This window comes from Mobula hypostoma, chromosome 6 (genome assembly GCF_963921235.1).
Source record: "Mobula hypostoma chromosome 6, sMobHyp1.1, whole genome shotgun sequence".
NCBI classification, from domain to species: domain Eukaryota; kingdom Metazoa; phylum Chordata; class Chondrichthyes; order Myliobatiformes; family Myliobatidae; genus Mobula; species Mobula hypostoma.
Genome location: NC_086102.1, coordinates 184,878,662 through 184,896,809, shown reverse-complemented (window position 1 = coordinate 184,896,809; position 18,148 = coordinate 184,878,662). Strand labels below are relative to the sequence as shown.

Below are 18,148 nucleotides of genomic sequence, written 5' to 3'. Positions count from 1 at the left end.
CAAGCAGGCTTTTTCCAGTTGGGGTGGGTGAGATTAGAACTAGATGTGGTGGGTTAAGGGTAAAAGGTGGAATGTTCACAGGGAACATGAGGGGAGTTTCTTCACTCGGAGGGTAGTGAGTGTGGAACGAGCTGCCAGCGGAAGTGGTGGATGCAGGTTTGATTTCAACACTTGGGAGAAATTTGGATAGGTACATAGTCGAGATGGGACATGGAGGGCTGTGGTCCAGGTGCAGGTCGATGGGACTAGGTAGATTAATAGTTCAGCATGGATGAGATGGGCCAAAAGGCCTGTTTCTATGCTGTAGTTTTCCATAATTATGATCGCTGTCAGTGTCCTAAACTCCAAGCAATGAAATCCTAACCTGTCCAAACTCTCCTTTTCACTAAGTTTTCAAGTCCTGGCAACAGTCTTGTAAATCTTTTCTGCACTTTTTCCAATTTACTAACATTTTTTGTTAGTGGGGTAACCAAAACTGAACATGACATGTCAACCTATGGCCTCCTCTTGTGGCAAGATGAGGCCACCCTCAGGGTGGAGGAGCAATACCTCATATTCTGTCTGGGTAGTCTCCAACCTGATGGTGTAAATATCAATTTCCCCTTCTAGTTTTTAAAAAAATTTTCCCTCTCTCCTCTTCCTCTATTCCCCACTATAGCCTCTTACCTTTTTTCTCCTGCCTATCACTTCCTCTGGGTCCCCTCTTCCTCCCCTTTCTCCTACAGACCTCTCTCCACTCCTGTCAGATTTCTTCTTCTCCAGCCCTTGACCTTTCCCACCAACCTAGCTTCACCTCTGACCTTCTAGCTTGCCTCCTTGACCTCCCCCACCTTCTTATTCTAGCTTCAGCCCTTGCCCCTTCAGTCCTGAAGAAAGGTCTCAGCCCAAAACATTGACTGTTTATTCATTTCTATAGATGCTACCCGACCTGCTGAGTTCCTCCAGCTTTTTGTGCATGTTACTGCAGCTGCCATTTCTTCTTTTGAATTATCTAGCTATATATATTATATAGTTGCATTGAATTATTATTATATAGTTACATTCTCACATCATGGAAACTGGTGAATGTATGTACAACTTTTCAGACAGTATTGATGTTAAACCTGAGCTAATTTGTACAAGGTGACTTCCTTTTACTGAACGTTGGCAGAATAATGTGCTGACATACAGCATTTGACTTTGAAGAAAATAAGCACATAAATTTTTACTGTTCAGTGATACAGTCCAAAATATTCAGTTATTTGTTTGAAACACATGGTGACTTAAAGCAAAATTTAATATCTCTAATTGCTTCTAATAATTTCTTTAGTAAGGTCCCTTGTATTGGAGAAGAAAACTCACCAGATTGATCTGCAAAAGAAAGGGATTATTAATCTTGCTGTCAGACTTCCATCTGAGACAGCTGTGGGCAAGGATGAGGCAGGAGCAACACAAACTCCAGAACAAAATGTAAGTTTTCTGTACATTGTGTAAATGGTCATCATAAAACAGTATTATGATTTTTTTCAATTTTGACATTATTCTTATGCTTTGACAGATTGTGGTTTGCAGAGGAAACCGACCCACTCCAGGAAAAGGTACTTGTGCTTCTTTTAAAAATGTTACAGAATTGATTCTCTGAAAGTGAGGATACTGACAAATTTTGATATAACAGGGGCTTGTAAAACAAGGGTTTAACAACAGCATGATGTTTATATGTTGACTTGAAACCCCGCATCTAAAGTAGTTAGAATGTGCTTTGGACACATTGGCCTTCATAAATCAAAGTACTGAGTACAAAAGATGGATGTTATGTCAAAGTTGTATAAGATGTTGGTGAGGCCTTTTTGAGTACTGTGTGCAGTTCTGGTCACCAGCCTAGAGGAAGGACATAAACAAGGTTGAAAGTAAATGGAGAAAAATTACAAGGATGTTGCCGGGATTATAAGGAAAGATTGAATAGGTTCAGACTTTATTTCTTAGAATTTAGATTATTGAGAGGAGATTTGATAGAGGTATACAAAATTATGAGGAGTTTTTAGATTAGATTAGATTATGAGGACACTCAGTCCTCGTTTATTGTCATTTAGAAATGCATGCATGCATTAAGAAATGATACAATGTTCCTCTTGAGTGATATCACAAAAAAAACAGGACAAAGCAAAGACTAACACTGACAAGACCACATAATTATAACATATAGTTACAGCAGTGCAAAACAATACCATAATTTGATAAAGAGCAGACCATGGGAACGGTAAAAAATAAGTCTCTAAGTTCCGATTGACTACCGATAGTCCCCAAGAGCAGGCAGCAGAAGGGAGAAACTCTCTCTGCCATAAACCTCCAGGCACCGACAACTGTCGATGCATTGGAAGCACCCGACCATAGCTGACTCTGAGTCCGTCCGAAAACTTCGAGTCTCCGACCAGCCCTTCGACACCGAGCACCAAGCACTATCTCTGCCGAGCGCTTCAACTCCGTTCCGGCCGCCGAGCAACAAGCAAAGCTGAGGACTCGGGGCCTTCCCCTCCGGAGATTCTTGATCACACAGTAACAGCGGCAGGGAAAAAGGCATTTCAGAAGTTTTTCCAGATGTTCCTCTGTTCTCTCACATCGGTCTCCATCAAATCAGGATTGTGCACAGCACCCTACTTGGCAGATTACAGATGTCATTCACCGGAGTGGCGGCATAAGCTGCGTCGTGCCGCTATCTTCTCCTCCTCCTCTTTTGATAGGGTAAATGTAAGCAGGCTTTTGCCGCAGAGCTTGGGTGCGACTACAGCTAGAGGTCATGTGTTAAGGGTCGAAGGTGAGAAGTTTAAGGGGAACATGAGGGAAAACTTCTTCACTCAGAGGGTTGTGAGAGTGTGGATGTGAACTCGATTTCAATGTTTAAGCAAAGTTTGGGTAGATAATGGATGGTAGGGGTATGGAGGGCTATGGCCCCTCTGCAGATCGAAAGGAGTAGGTATCTTAAATGGTTTAGGCATTGACTAGATAAACGTGTTTCTGTGCTCCACTTTTTTATGTTGAATTGAGTGACTGAGGCAGAAGGCAGAAGTAAATACTTCAGAGTTAATCAAATTAAAATATCTTGGCTATGCGTCTAAAAATCTGATTTGAAGTTTGGAGTTACTTAAAATGTGTAACAATCGGCTACCTTGAGAAAAAAGTCAATTTTTCTCCTATTTTTAATATTTGCCTTTTTCACAATGCTTCCAACCTCACTGTCGATATTCTCTGGATGCCCCTTTCCAGGGGATTGGTTTGGCCTTTCCCAGTCATCAGTCTGATTTCTTTGCCAAATCTAATTTTCCTTCCCTGAGCCAAACTCCTTCTATGTGATCACAAAAAAGGGTATCACTGCTCCCCGATATCCTTAACACTCTGGGTGTCCATCTTAATCCAATTACCCCAAATCTCCATCTCCTTACTGATGGGAACCATAAGTCTTGAACCTCTCTTCAATCCTAAAACAATCCTAACTCCTGAAACCCTCTCCAGCAATCCCTCCGGGTTCTTCAGTTTAGGGGATATTGGAAGATTGCATCAATACTATAGTGCAACTTCTGCTTTCTACAGATTTTTAGCACCCTTGCGCAAATTGAACATGTGTTGAATATGACCGATCCTATCAAGTAGGTAGAAAATCTGGACAGTAGCGTGGGAGATTGCAATTAAAACTGAAGTTGGTCAAAACCTGAACGGCTGTTTCCTTGATAGTGGTTCCAATGATAGGGTAAAATTTACTTACTGCCCATTTATTTCATTTCATTGTCTCTGTTTAGAATTAATCCAATTTTAATGATTTATATATACAATTTAAAATTTATAAACCTAGATATTAAAGTAAAATTTAGAAATAAAGTTGTGGACTATTTTGTAACTGGGTAAAAAATTCAAAAAAGAGAGGTGCACAGGGACTTGGGAGTCCGTGTGCAGGATTCCCTAAATGTTAACTTCCAGGTTGAGGTGATGGTGAGGAAAGCAAATGCAATATTAGCATTCATTTCAAGAGGACTAGAATATAAAAGCAAGGATGTAATGCTGTGGCTTTATAAGGCATGGCTCAGACAGTACTTAGAGTACTGTGAGCAGCCCTGGTCCCCTTATCTAAGAAAAGTTGTGCTGGCATTGGAGAGCGTGTGGTAAACCATATATATAGGTTGTAACTGGTGGGCACGTGGCCAAGTGGTTAAGGCATTGGACTAGCGACGTGAAGGTTGTGAGTTCGAACCCCAGCCTAGGCAATGTGTGTTGTGTCCTTGAGCAAGGCACTTAATCACACATTGCTCTGCGACGACACTAGTGCCAAGCTGTATGGGTCCTAATGCCCTTCCCTCAGACAACATTGGTGTCATAGAGAGGGGAGACTTGCAGCATGGCAACTGGTGGTCTTCCATACAACCTTGCCCAGGCCTGCGCCCTGGAGAGTGAAGACTTTCCAGGCACAGATCCATGGTCTCTCAAGACTAACGGATACCTTTACTTTTACTTTAACTGGGTTACCTGTCTGGACATGCCTGGACACACCCCTCTGCTGACTGCTCCTGTGGCTCCTCCCACAGACCCCTGAAAAAAGGCAATTGTGTTACTGCTCCTCCCTCAGTCCAGGACAGATACTCAGCATGGACGTTGGTCCATTTACTGTTAATAAAAGCCTTTCAGTATTTACTCTACTTCCAGTCTTTTGGAATAATTGATAGTGCATCAGAGGGTCCAAAGGAGTTTCACGGGAATGACCCCAGGAATGAAAGTGTTAACCTATGAGAAGCGTTTGATGACTTTGGGGCTTTACTTGATGGAGTTTAGAAGAATGAGAGGGAATCTCATTGAGACCTATTGAACATTGAAAGTCTGAATAGAGTGGATGTGGAGAGAATTTTTTTATAGTGGGGAATCTAGGACCAGAGGGCATAACCTCAGAATTGAGGGAAGTTCATCTGGGACCGAGAGAAGGAAAACTTTCTTTAAACATGATGGTAAATCTGGAATTCTTTGTCACAGATGGCTGTGCAGGCCAAGCCAGTGGATATATTTAGGGCAGAGGTTGATAAGTTATTGATTAATCAAGTTGTTGGAGGTTATGGGGAAAAGGCAGAAGAATGGAGATGAGAAGGACAATAAAAAAACCATGGTGGGAGGCAGAGCAGACTCGAGCTGAATGGCCTGATTCTGCTCCTAGGAATTATGGTCTTCTTCTCTGAAAGGCTTTATCCAGATATTTTGGACAAAAGAAAAATTAATTCAGTCTGCCTGATACTGTATATTTGAACATACAATTTGAAAAGTAGCAGGCATGTGTTTTCTCACAAAGGAAATTGCTGATCTTGCTTGGGTTTTAAAGAAGGCTTTAAAAACATTGCCATCCTTGGTGTTGGTGTAATCCAGTTTGTGATCCCTTTGGTCAAACCTGATGCAGCTCCAGCATATTCAGTATGAATTTCCAAGTGAATGACTCACCCACCTCATATTCCTGCTAAGGATCACTTCAGCCAATTTGATTAGTTTCATAAAGAAATTGATGAGAGAGCTGGTTACAGCCAAGGAACAACTAAGATTGCTTAATAAGTCAAGTCGATTGGTTGAATGCCTTTCTGTACTGTAAAGAAATGATTTAAATAGAGTATGGGATCTGAGCTTGAATTTTAATTGAATTGACTTTGTTTCTTACATCCTTCACGTACGTGGTGGAAGAAGATGTCCCAGAGCCTGTTGGTCCTGGCTTTTATGCTGTGGTACCGATTCCCGGATGGTAGCAGCTGGAACAGTTTGTGGTTGGGGTGACTCGGGTCTCCAACGATCCTTCGGGCCCATTTTACACATCTGTCCTTGTACATGTTCTGAATAGTGGGAAATTCACATCTACAGATGCGTTGGGCTATCCACACCATTCTCTGCAGAGTTTTGCTATTGAGGGAAGTACAGTTCCAGGCAGTGATGCAGCCAGTCAGGACGCTCTCAATTGTACCCCTGTAGAAAGTCCTTAGGATTTGGGAACTCATACAAAACTTCTTCAACCGTCTGGTACTTTTTTCATCCACACAGCCGGTATGTACAGACAACATGAGGTCCTCAGTGATGTATATGCTGAGGAACTTAAAGCTGTTCATTCTCTCAACCCCAGATCCATAGATGTCAATAGGGCTTAGCCTGTCTCCATTCCTCTTGTAGTCCACAACCAGCTCCTTTGTTTTTGTGACCCAGTACAGAAGATTTTAAGCTATGCCTCTTATCAAAATATTCCAGGTCAGTGAAAATTTGTCCAAGTGTGGCCTGGCAACAAAAAAGCAAGACAATTAATTACTCCCCCTTCCCTCTTCCTCAGGCTGGCCTCTTACCTCTTCTCACCTGCCTCTTGAGTTCCCTCCTCCTTCCCTTTCTCCTATGGTTCACTCTCTTCTCCTATCAGATTCCTTCCTCTCCAGCCTTTTACCTTTCCCACCCACTTGGCTTCACCTATCATCTTCCAGCTATTCTCCTTCCTCTCCCTCCCCTTTTATATTTTGGTGTGCTTCCCCTTCCTTTCCAGCCCTGAAAAAGGGGTCTCGGCCTGAAACGTAGACTCTTCATTCATTTCCGTGGATGCTGGCCAACCTGTTGAATTCCTTCAGTGATCTTTGTAAATTACCAAGTAGTTTACTCAATATCAGAAAAGCAATAGAAAATATCATTAACAGCGCAACACACATAAATCAAATGCATTTATACTGTCAGGTATTTTGCATGTAATTTTAGAGAAAGCTGGAGGTTTAGCATGAAATGCTGTTGCAGGAAGGTTGTGTCCATCATCAGGGAAGCCCACCACCCAGGACATGCTCTCCTCTCACTGCTGCCATCAGGACGAAGGTACAAGAGCCTCAGGACTCTCACCAGATTCTGGGGCAGTCACTGTCCCTCAACCATCAGGCTCCTGAACCAAAGGAGATAACTTCACTTGCTCCACCATTGAAATGTTCCCACAGCCAATGGACTCCCTTTCAAGGACTCTTCATCTCATGTTCTCAATATTTATTGCTTAATTATTTATTATTATTATTATTATTATTATTATTATGTTTCTTCTTTTTGCACTTACAGAGGTTGTTGTCTTCTGCACTCTGGTTGAATGCCCTAGTTTGGTGGTCTTTCATTGATTCTGTTATAGATATTATTCTATAGATTTGTTGAGTACGTCCACAAGAGAATGAATCTTTGGGTTGTTTATGGTGACATGTATGTACTTTGATAATAAAATTTACTTTGAAGGTGTTGGCAGAGGCAAGTACATGAGGGACATTTAAGAGATTCCTAGCTCGGCATGTGTATGAAAGAAAATGGAGGGCTCTGTGTGCGGGAAGGGTCAGACTGATGCATGAGTAGTTTAAAGTGTTGGCACAACATCGTGGGCCAAAGGGCCTGCCCTTTGCAGTACTCTTCTTTGTAAGTCATGGTCTGATGGGAGTGGGGAGAGTTAACGTCTGGATTTTACTAACATTTATATTGTTGATGTTCTTTTATAGATACTCAAGCAGTGTTGAGACAAAGGGTCCATCTTGCGGAGAATATTCAGTTAATGGTGAAGAGTTCTCATCCTAAAAGGAGTAATACTTTTTCACAATCTTCGTCTATTCTGCTATATGACCTTCCTAAAGATGTTACGTGTGAACTTTTATCTCTGTTTGTAGAAAAATTGACTAATTTAGAAGAAGCACGTGGTGAATTCAGTTTGGAAATAATAACCGATATGGATGCAGCTGTCATCACCTTCAAAACTGACATTGGTAAGGGTGAAAATTCATCAATTTGTAGCTTAATGTGTTAAGGTATCTTTGTTTATCCACTGAAATACAGCAAATAAATTATTATTTTAGACATAAATAATGACAGAAGTAATAAGAGATGGAAATGTGTAACAGGTGTCAGTACATTAATCATTCAGATATACAGTAGATCCTGCATGGTAGTTGTTTCGAGGGACCATAATGCCTTTTATCTTGCTCAGTCTTTTAGTTTCATGGTAGGAAACTTCAGTTCCTCATTTATCTGAGGCTCTATGTTGGTCAGGGTTGAGCATGGATGTTGTATCACAGCTGTTTACATGATACGCAAGCTGGAGCAGTACGATATTGTGAGCAAGCTGTAGCCCTCTCCACACAGCTGATGAATCCAAAGGAACTGCAGAGACCAATACAGTTTGGGACCAGCGGCACTGTAGGAGTTGCCAGTCAGCGGTGAACTCAAAGTAAGACTATCCTGGAAACACCAGGTCCAGATTCTTCCTCGGTTTACTCCCGAAGCCTTCCCCATGAGTGAGTTTAGCCGCAAGGCTGTGGAGGTTTGAGATCAGAGATCTCCTTCTCCAAGATGAGCTGCCAACCACAGCTGACAAGCCTCATCTACCTGAAGCAACTGGTTTTATGGTGCCAGTAACATGCCTTTCTACATTCTATCAGTAGAAACAATTCCACCAGGCTTATTAGCAAAGCCACACGTGAAAGCCAGGCGCTGGACGTGGTTGTCAGAGGCTGTCTGAGACGTTGCCATTGGAAGCATTTAATAGGTAGTGGGAGCTTTCCCCATTAACTCCTCTGGCTGTGACAACCTTATGGAACCAATATAAGAGTTTTTAATCTAAATGCCAAATAATGTCCTAGATATTCTTGTATGTAGCATAAAGTTATCATTTACCAAACATTAGAGAACTGAATTGCTCAGTGAGGATTGTGCACTTCTATAAGCTGTTATCAGATAACATGCTTTATAAGTTTAAGGAGAACGTGAGGGGAGCTTCTTCTCTCGGAGGGTCGTGAGAATGTGGAACGAGCTGCCAGCACAAGTGGTGGATGCAAACTCGATTGGAATGTTTTAAGCAAAGTTTGGATAAGTACATGGATACTAGAGAAATGGAGGGTGTGGACCCAGTGCAGGTCAATGAGAGTAGGCAGCTTAAATGGTTTGGCTCAGACTAGATGGGCTGAAAGGATTGTTTCTGGTCTGTGCTTTTCTGTGACTCTATGGATGTCAATGGAAATGTGAAGTGATAATCAATCTACATGTAACACATCACTTATGTGACTCCTGCACTTTTCTAATGAGGTTTGCAAACTATATAGACCACAACTACAGAAGCAGGCTCCATCTGAGTAGTGACTGTGTGCTCCTTCTTTATCTCAAAGAATATTTTCTTACCCAACCTGTTGGAGAGCCAGCAGCGAGAGCTTGTACTATTTTGTTTTCTGGATAGTCCAGAGGTTGTACGAACTTTGAAGGAAGAATATTTCATTCCTGTAGAAGGCTCCAACCACAGTCATCAGAGATTCATGGTAAACAGAGATTGGGATTGAGAGGAAAATTGGATCAGCCATGATGAAATGGCAAAGCAGACTCAATAAGCCAAATGCCCTAATTCTGCTCCTATATTTTATGCAAGGGCAACATGTGCATAGCAACTAATGGATTAATTCCAAGTATCCCTGTGATCCACGCATTAAAAAGAAACAATATAACAGTAAGAAGGAAAATAACACTCTGACAAGTTGCATCGCCATTTGCTATGGGAGCAGCCGAGCAACAGACCAGAAGTTGCTAGTTCAGAGAATGGCTGAGAGGATCATTGTGTCTCCCCAACGCCCATCGGGGACATTTATCAGGATCATTACGTAAGGATCCCACCCATCCATCCAGCATTCTCTTTGACTTTTTTACCATCAGACGGGAGACTCCGATGCATTAAAAACAAGAACGGTCAGGATGGGGAACAGTTTCTTCCCTCAGGCTGTTAGGCTTCTGAACTCGCTGCCGCATTGCATTCAAAGTGTCACTGGTAAATCTGTTCTGTACCTTACAATATTTAATTTATGCACTTTAGCTTATTTGTGTGTAATCTATCTGTAGATTTCATCCTTGCTTTCATATGTTATTATGTGATTTATGTACTACAGTGCTTTATCAAGTCAAGTTAAGTCACTTTTATTGTCATTTCAACCATAACTGCTGGTACAGAACACAGTAAAAACAAAACAACGTTCCTCCAGGACCACGGTGCTGCATGAGACAACACAAAACTACACTATTCTACGTGAAACAACACAAAACTACACTGGACGTCAGGCCTACACAGGACTACATAAAGTGCACAAAACAGTGCAAGACAGTACAATAATTAATAAACAAGACAATAGGCACAGTAAACGACAAATTACAGCATAATAAATGATCTAAATGTAAACTAGGGGTCGCCAACCTGTCGATCGCAATCGACCAGTCGATCTTTGAGACTTTCTCTGTAGATCCCGAGAAAATCAAAAATAAATACACAAATACTGTTGTAATGTGAGCATCATAAAAATAAGTAATACTAATTAGGATAATGGTAATTTAGCAATACTTTTGCTGTTGAGCACTGTTTATAAAGAGCGATTGTTTCCGGGTTGCGCGGTTTTAGTTCCGTTCTTTCTGTCCAGTGCGCATATGTGTAGCTCCACCGCCATGCACCGCGTTTTCAGCGTAGCTTGTTCTGCATCAAAGTGACCAATTAAATTAGATAAGAGTACAGACTGTCGCAAATATCAATATACGGCAGTGTCCCCAACCATCGGGCTGTGGACCGATACATTGCCGCGAAGAATGCAGGTTTGCAGCAGTATCCGGAACCCATCCAGCACATCTTTAAGAAAAAAGCCAAAATAAACAAGCTAATTAATTAGGTGCCACCCAGCACGTAAATGTCGGTCCAGATCAGAGGCGGCGCAATTGGCAATCGCCACAGAAACCGGCATAAGCACCGGTCTGATGGGCCATAAGGCTCGGGACAGACTTTAACTTTAACTCCCCAAAGAGTGCAGTTCGTGCCTGGAAAGTTGAGGAGCTGTAAATGAGGTTGAAGGCCCAGCAATCGTTTTTCACAAAACATGCTGCTCAAAATAAGGCTGCTATTGAAGCATCATTTTGTGTCAGTCACCTTTTGTCTAAACACAAGAAGCCTTTTACAGATGGCGATTTATTCAGGGAAGCAATGACCATTACTGCAGAGACTGTTTTAATGACTTTAACAACAAAAATGACATCACAACTGCAATACATAATATACCGCCTGGCCCTGCCACAGTGACAAGGAGGGTAGAGTCACTGTCGGAGGACGTGGATCGACTTGTCACTCTGTGAATATTTTTCACTAGCTCCCCCACGGCAAGCCAGGACGGAGATAATGAGGGGGAATCGGTGACTCTGTCTTTGATTCTCAGAGAGATGCGCGAGTTCCAACAAGATAACAGCAAACAGCTGGAAGATGAATCCCTGGATGTAATGCAAACAGCTCAGCTTGCATTTGCCAGAATGGCTTTCCAGGATTTTACAACAAAGGAGGATTTGTTCACTCTTTTGCAATTAAAGGAAAGAACGAGAGGTGAGGATATTTACAATGAGTTTTAAAAATATGTCCGTGAAAATGACATCCCCGGGGGGACTTCCGGGTCATCAAGGGAATGGCGGCGTAAGGAAAAGGTCTCTCGACAAAAAAGAAGGTAAACTGCCCCAAAATCGAATTTAGACAAATACTTAATATTGCATAACTATAATAATAAAAGGGGCAAGGATGATGTCTAAGAACAAGAATAAAAAGTCCGCTTCGAAGGCTGATAAACATAAAGAGACGCAGCAAGGCGACGGGCCTAGCTCCCCCACGGCAAGCCAGGACGGAGATAATGAGGGGGAATTGGTGACTCTGTCTTTGATTCTCAGAGAGATTCGCGAGTTCCGACAAGATAACAACAAACAGCTGGAAGATATTAAAGGAGAAATAGTAAAAACTAACTCGCGGATAGATGAAGCCGAAGCGAGGATTGTTGGAATTGAAAAGAAGCTACAAAACGCCGAGGAAGTGATAGCAGAAATGCTGAAGCTACAAGACCAGCTCCAGTGGAAACTAATAGATCAAGAAGGCCGCTCGAGAAGGGAAAATGTGAGGATCTACGGAGTTCCCGAAGGAACCGAAGGTAAACCCGGATTGATGATTCCCTTCGTGGAGAAGCTGCTTAGAGAGAACCTTGATATACCGGCCGCAAAAGACCTACAGATAGAAAGGGCTCACCGCGCGTTGGCACCACAGCCTCCGGCAGGCGCCCAGCCCAGATCGATTCTGATCAGATTTCTCAGTTACAGAATGAAGGAAGAGGTGCTTAAAAGAGCATGGCAAAAGAAAGGTTTCATGTGGAACAACTGTAAAATCAGATTAGACCACGACTACGCACCGGGGATTCTTGCCAGACGTAAGGAATATACAGAAACACGGAGAGTCCTGAAGAAAAACAACATCAGATTCCAGACCCTGTATCCAGCTCGGCTGAGAGACTTTTACGACGAAGGGACAAAAACTTACGCTACGGCGGAGGAGGCAACGTTGGACCTGGCGGACCGGGGACTACCTACTAAAGTTATCACCCAACCGGAGGCGCTACTGGAGAGGATTCGGCAGAAGTTGTGGCAGTTAGTGGGGTGAGGACGCTCCACTCGAACCAAAGTGTCAAACTACAAAGAAAAGCTGCAAATATTCAGACGCGAATGTACAGAGAATACAGATTAATTAAGAGAAATGACTGAAAAGAGTAAATCGGACTTAAAAGTAAAATGAAAACTGGTAACTGAAAATAAACTAGGCGGAATAACTTGAATGATAGCAATATGGTCGAGACATAAATAGGAGAAAATTCTCTATGATTATTCAAACTGCTGAGGGCCCTCTAACACAGGGTGAAGATAGAGGTTATTCCTCTGAACTGAGGCGGGTCGGTGCTCAGGCCTCACTGTGGGAAGTCGGGAAAATTTTTCAAATGTTATACGTTCAGAAATGTCTAGGGTGTGGTTATATGTCTTGGTTTACTGTTGAGAAGGGATTGCTTACTGTTTGGTTAGAAAAGGAGAGTGCTTTTTTTCTACTAGAGAAAAATGCAAACTGAATTGGTAAAAATAATTTCCTATAATGTTAATGGGGTTTTGAATCCAATTAAAAGAAATAAGATTATGTCTAAATTGAAAAAAGAGAGGGCACAAATAGCTTTCCTCCAGGAAACACATATGAGCCAATCTGAACATGGAAAATTAAAAAGAATGGGCTTTAAGCATGTATTTTATTCATCATATAAATTGAGTCACAAAAGAGGGGTAGCTACTTTAATATCAAGTACTCTTAATTATGAACATATTTCAGAGACTAGAGACAAAGAAGGACGGTTTGTAAAAATCACAGGAAGAATAGAAGGTACAGAAATAACATTGCTGAATGTTTATGCTCCTCCAGGTAGTGAATGGTCATTTTATAGACACATTTTTGACCTAATGGTCAGTTCTCGAGGGGTAGTAATTTGTGGAGGGGATTTTAATATTAGATTAAATCCTATATTAGATTCTTCAAGAATAGTTACTCAGAATAAACTTCTGACTTGGAAAGTGAATTCACTGATGGAGGAGTTGGGAATTATAGATGTCTGGAGGGAATTACACCCTACTAGTAAAGATTATACATATTACTCTTTCCCTCATTCAGCCTATTCAAGGATAGACTATTTCTTTATCTTTAATACAGATGGACTCAGGGTAAAAAACTGTAATATTGCAACAATTGATCTGTCGGATCATAGCCCAGTCTCTATGTCTCTAATCCTGGAAAGGAAAATGAGGAAAACATTATGGAGGCTAAACTCACATATACTCAATAACCCGAAAGTAATGGAGAAATTAAGGGGAGAAATCAAAGAATATCTAGACCTTAATGACACGGGAGAAACATCACCAGTGATTTTATGGGATACATTGAAAGCTGTACTGAGAGGGAAAATTATTTCCATTACTACTCACATGAAAAAAATCAATGCACAAAAATTAGCAGACCTTCAAGGAAAATTAAAACAACTTCAAGTTGTAGATAGCAACAAAAGTAATTCAAATCGAAAACAGGAAATTAGGAAATTGCAAAGTGAAATTGATGATAGTTATACGAAGGAAACTCAAAGAAATTTTCTTTACCTGAGACAAAAGAATTATTAAGTAGGAGGTAAATCAGCTAGATTATTAGCATATAAGTTACGAAAACAACAAGCAGACAATACAATTCATAAAATAAAGAATCCAAAGACAAAGCTTGTGGAGAGTACAATAGGGAAAATTCAACAGAGTTTTGAAACATATTATCGAGAGCTGTACTCCCAACCCCGGGCCCCCAATGAGCCCTATATAGACAGTGTATTGAATTTTTTAGATCTACCTAAACTTAGAGATTTACAAAATGAAAGTTTATTAGAACCAGTAACTGTCAAAGAACTGAACGTGGCCATCTCTAGGTTAAAGGCTGGAAAGTCCCCGGGTTCTGATGGGTTTACCTCAGAGTGGTACAAGTCCCTGAAGACACAGTTAGCCCCATTACTACTTAACACCTTTAATTGGATCTTGCAGAGAGGAGAAACTCCACCTTCCTGGAGAGAAGCAATTATTTCAGTTATTCCTAAAGAGGGTAAAGATAAACTAGAATGTGGCAATTATCGGCCAATTAGTGTTCTTAATTTAGATTACAAACTATTTACATCTATGTTAGCGTGCAGATTGGAAAAGCTTTTACCTGGCCTAGTCCACTTAGACCAGACTGAATTTATTCAACAAAGACAAACACAGGACAACATAAGGAGAACTCTGCACATATTAGAACAGGTTAATAAGAACGAGACAGAGACAATGGTAGTAGGATTGGACGCTGAGAAAGTTTTTGATTCGGTTAGTTGGGCATTCCTATACAGAGTGTTAGGAAGATTCGGCTTTCAAGAAAGGTTTATTAAAGTAATTCAGACTCTATATGACAGCCCTACAGCCCGAATTAAGATAAATGGGGACCTCTCTGACTCCTTCATTTTAGAGAGAGGCACTAGACAGGGATGCCCAATTTCTCCTCTCCTTTTTGCACTATATATTGAACCACTTGTCCAACTAATAAGACAGAGCGAAATCGTAAAAGGTATCAAGGTGGCAGGGATTGAACAGAAAGTGGCGTTATTCGCAGATGATGTTTTGGTCTATCTGACTGAACCAGAAAAATCATTTATAGGATTGTTTACACTGTTGGATGACTTTGGGAAAATATCAGGTTATAAAATAAATGTAAAGAAAACGCAGGTTATGTCCCTAAATTATACACCATCCAAAAAATTGCAGGATACATACGATCTTAAATGGGAAGCTAAATCATTAAAATATTTAGGAATAACCCTGCCGAAGGATCTTTCAACACTGTCACAGGTAAATTATGGGCCATTAATCTCAAAGATAAAAGCAGATATGCATAGATGGAATCTTCTCCCCTTTTTAAGTTTAAATTCAAGGATAAATACTATAAAAATGAATATTCTTCCTCGGTTATTATATCTTTTCCGTACTTTACCAGTGGTGGTGGATGATAATCAATTCAGGGAATGGGACAAATGGATTTCCCGCTTCATTTGGCAAGGAAGGAAACCTAGAATTCGATATAACACCTTACAGTTAGGGAAGGAAGGAGGAGGTATGGTTCTTCCTCGCCTGAGAAATTATTTTTATGCCTCACAGATAACCCCTCTGTTATATTGGTGTAATAGGGAATATAAGGCTGGATGGAAGGAAATAGAATTTGGATTAGTTGACAGTTTTCCTCTTCAGGCCTCAATAGCTGACAAAGGATTGATGGCCCAGTTGGAAAAATTTAATAATGCTTGGATAAATCTTACATTAAAAGTATGGCAGAAGGTGGTTAATTCATGTGGAATTAATAACATGTTAAAACTCTTTAGATGGTGTGCATATGATACCGAATTCCTTCCCAACAGAGGAGATAAAAGATTTGAGCTATGGATAAAGAAAGGTCTTACAACCTACCTCTCATTTATAGATAAAAGAGTATTACAAAGTTTCCAAATCCTGCAGGACAAACATGGCCTAGAACATAACGACTTTTTTAGGTACCTTCAAATACGAAACTATGTTAACCAGAGTTGTAGATATACAGACCTATCAACAGTAGAATTAGAATTTTTCAAGATTCTGAATTCGGCTTGCAGTTCAATACCTAGTAAATCAGTTTCTCGCCTATATAATGCACTCTCCCATGCTAAAAGTGTAAATACACTGTATATTAAAGAGAAGTGGGAGAAAGAAGCGGGGTTGGTACTTTCAGAGGAGGCTTGGGGGAAAATCTGCAGCTTTCAATGGTCCTCGACTAATTCTTTGACTTGGAGAGAACATTGTTGGAAAAACATTATAAGATACTTCAAGACCCCATATCAGGAAAAATATAAAGATACAAATGTGATGTGTTGGAGAAGGTGCGGCTCCAAGGAGGCAAATCATTTTCATATTTTCTGGGATTGCCCTAAATTAAGTCTATTTTGGGAAGGTATTCATAGAACATTAGTTAAGGTACTTAGGTCCCAGATACCTCTGAACTTTGAGACGCTCTATTTGGGGCATGTATTGTTCCTTGAACAGAAGGAAGATATAAAGTTGCTGCAGGCCCTCTTAGCGGCAAGTAAGAAATCAATCACTAGAAAATGGCTAAATCCAATACCACCTACATTAGAAGATTGGTACGAAATTATCTTGGAAATATTTAAAATGGAAAAGTTGACTTACTCCCTGAGAACTCAAAAAGAAACATTTTATCAAATCTGGAATAAATGGATTGAATATATAACCCCAATGCGAGCAGACTTTAGATGACTCTCCTAATGATTTATATTGCTCTTCTCATCAACACAGTAATATTGCTAACGTAAGCACCCCTAGTCTAAATGTTTGTTTTTTTTTTTGGAAAATAGAGAATTAACACAAGTAAAGGGAAAGATTTGGGAAAGGGATAAAAAAAAATGAAAAAATTAAGTAAATAAGTACATAGGGATTGGATAATTATGTCTGCGGGCAGGAACAAGCACGAACAAATTGGGATATAAACACCTACAATGGTTGGTATATAGGCTTGTATGCAACATTTTGGACCAGTGGAAATGGTCCAGAAGGGTTGTATGGAAACTATTATTACCATTTTTCTCAACAACTAATTTCATTACTTAGCCTAATAGGTTAGATTTACCACAGTACATAATTATCTATTTAAATGTTTATTTTCCTTTTATATCATCTCAATGTGTACTTAAGAATCTATAAATAATTGTAGTTTTATACATATCAAAAAATGGAAAAGGTTATATGTGTGAAAAAAGTACATGATAATTGTGAATTCCTTATCCAAATAAAAATAAAATTAAAAAAAAGAAAATGACATCCCCATTCATAAACTGGTGCCAATTGCTACTGATGGGGCCCCAGCAATGCGCAGTGTCAGTGCATACTTTGGGTCAACTTATCTATGTGAAATTGCATTTTCACAGATGAAAATTATTAAATCTGAGTACAGGAGCTGTCTTACTGACAGACAACTCACAGGCTGTCTCGGACTGGCTGTCAGTAGTTATGAGCCAAACTTCAGGGAACTAGCAGAAAGTATTTAGCCCAAGTCATCACACTGAGTGCAACAATTTTTATTCATTTATTTTTCATGTTGAAATAAAATTAAATAATGAAACAGAATTAAAGGTGTGAAGTATTGTAATATTCTTAAAGAAGGATAGCTATGGCCTGTTTGATATGCTAGTTACAGTGTTTTTTTTTAATTAGTTTGAGAGTTTGACAAAAGTATTTTGTGTAATTCAAATACAATTCGCCCAAATAAAGGGCCTCAAATTGGAAGTACAATCTGAGCTGCTTTTTCTCTAAACGATTTAGTAGGTAGATCTTGCCTTTCACTAAGGTCTAGGTAGGGGATCTTGGGCTTAAAAAGGTTGGTGACCACTAATGTAAACAATGTTTTAGCAGGAATTGTGAAAGAAATTAACAAAACTTGCAAAGGGAGTGGAGTGGTGTTCAGTTGAGTGAGTGTGTGTGTGGGGGTGTGTGTGTGTAGGTTGGTATCAGGCTAGACTCTGGGTATTGAGGAGTCTGATGGCGTGGGGGAAGAAACTGTTGCACAGTCTGGTCGTGAGAGCCAGAATGCCTCGGTACCTTTTGCCAGATGGCAGGAGGGAGAAGAGTTTGTATGAGGGGTGTGTGGGGTCCTTCATAATGCTGTTTGCTTTACGGATGCAGCGTGTGGTGTAAATGTCTGTAATGGCAGGAA

General features: G+C 40.5%; 1 protein-coding gene across 1 annotated transcript in view; it reads left to right on the top strand.

Annotated features, from left to right (window-relative positions):
• LOC134348677 (protein mono-ADP-ribosyltransferase PARP14-like) overlaps positions 1-18,148 on the top strand; it is a 98,732-nt gene that overhangs the window by 19,448 nt on the left and 61,136 nt on the right. Inside the window, 3 exon segments of the mRNA XM_063052449.1 lie at positions 1,310-1,449; positions 1,538-1,577; positions 7,485-7,745. Of these exon segments, the coding sequence (XP_062908519.1) occupies positions 1,310-1,449; positions 1,538-1,577; positions 7,485-7,745 (441 nt within the window).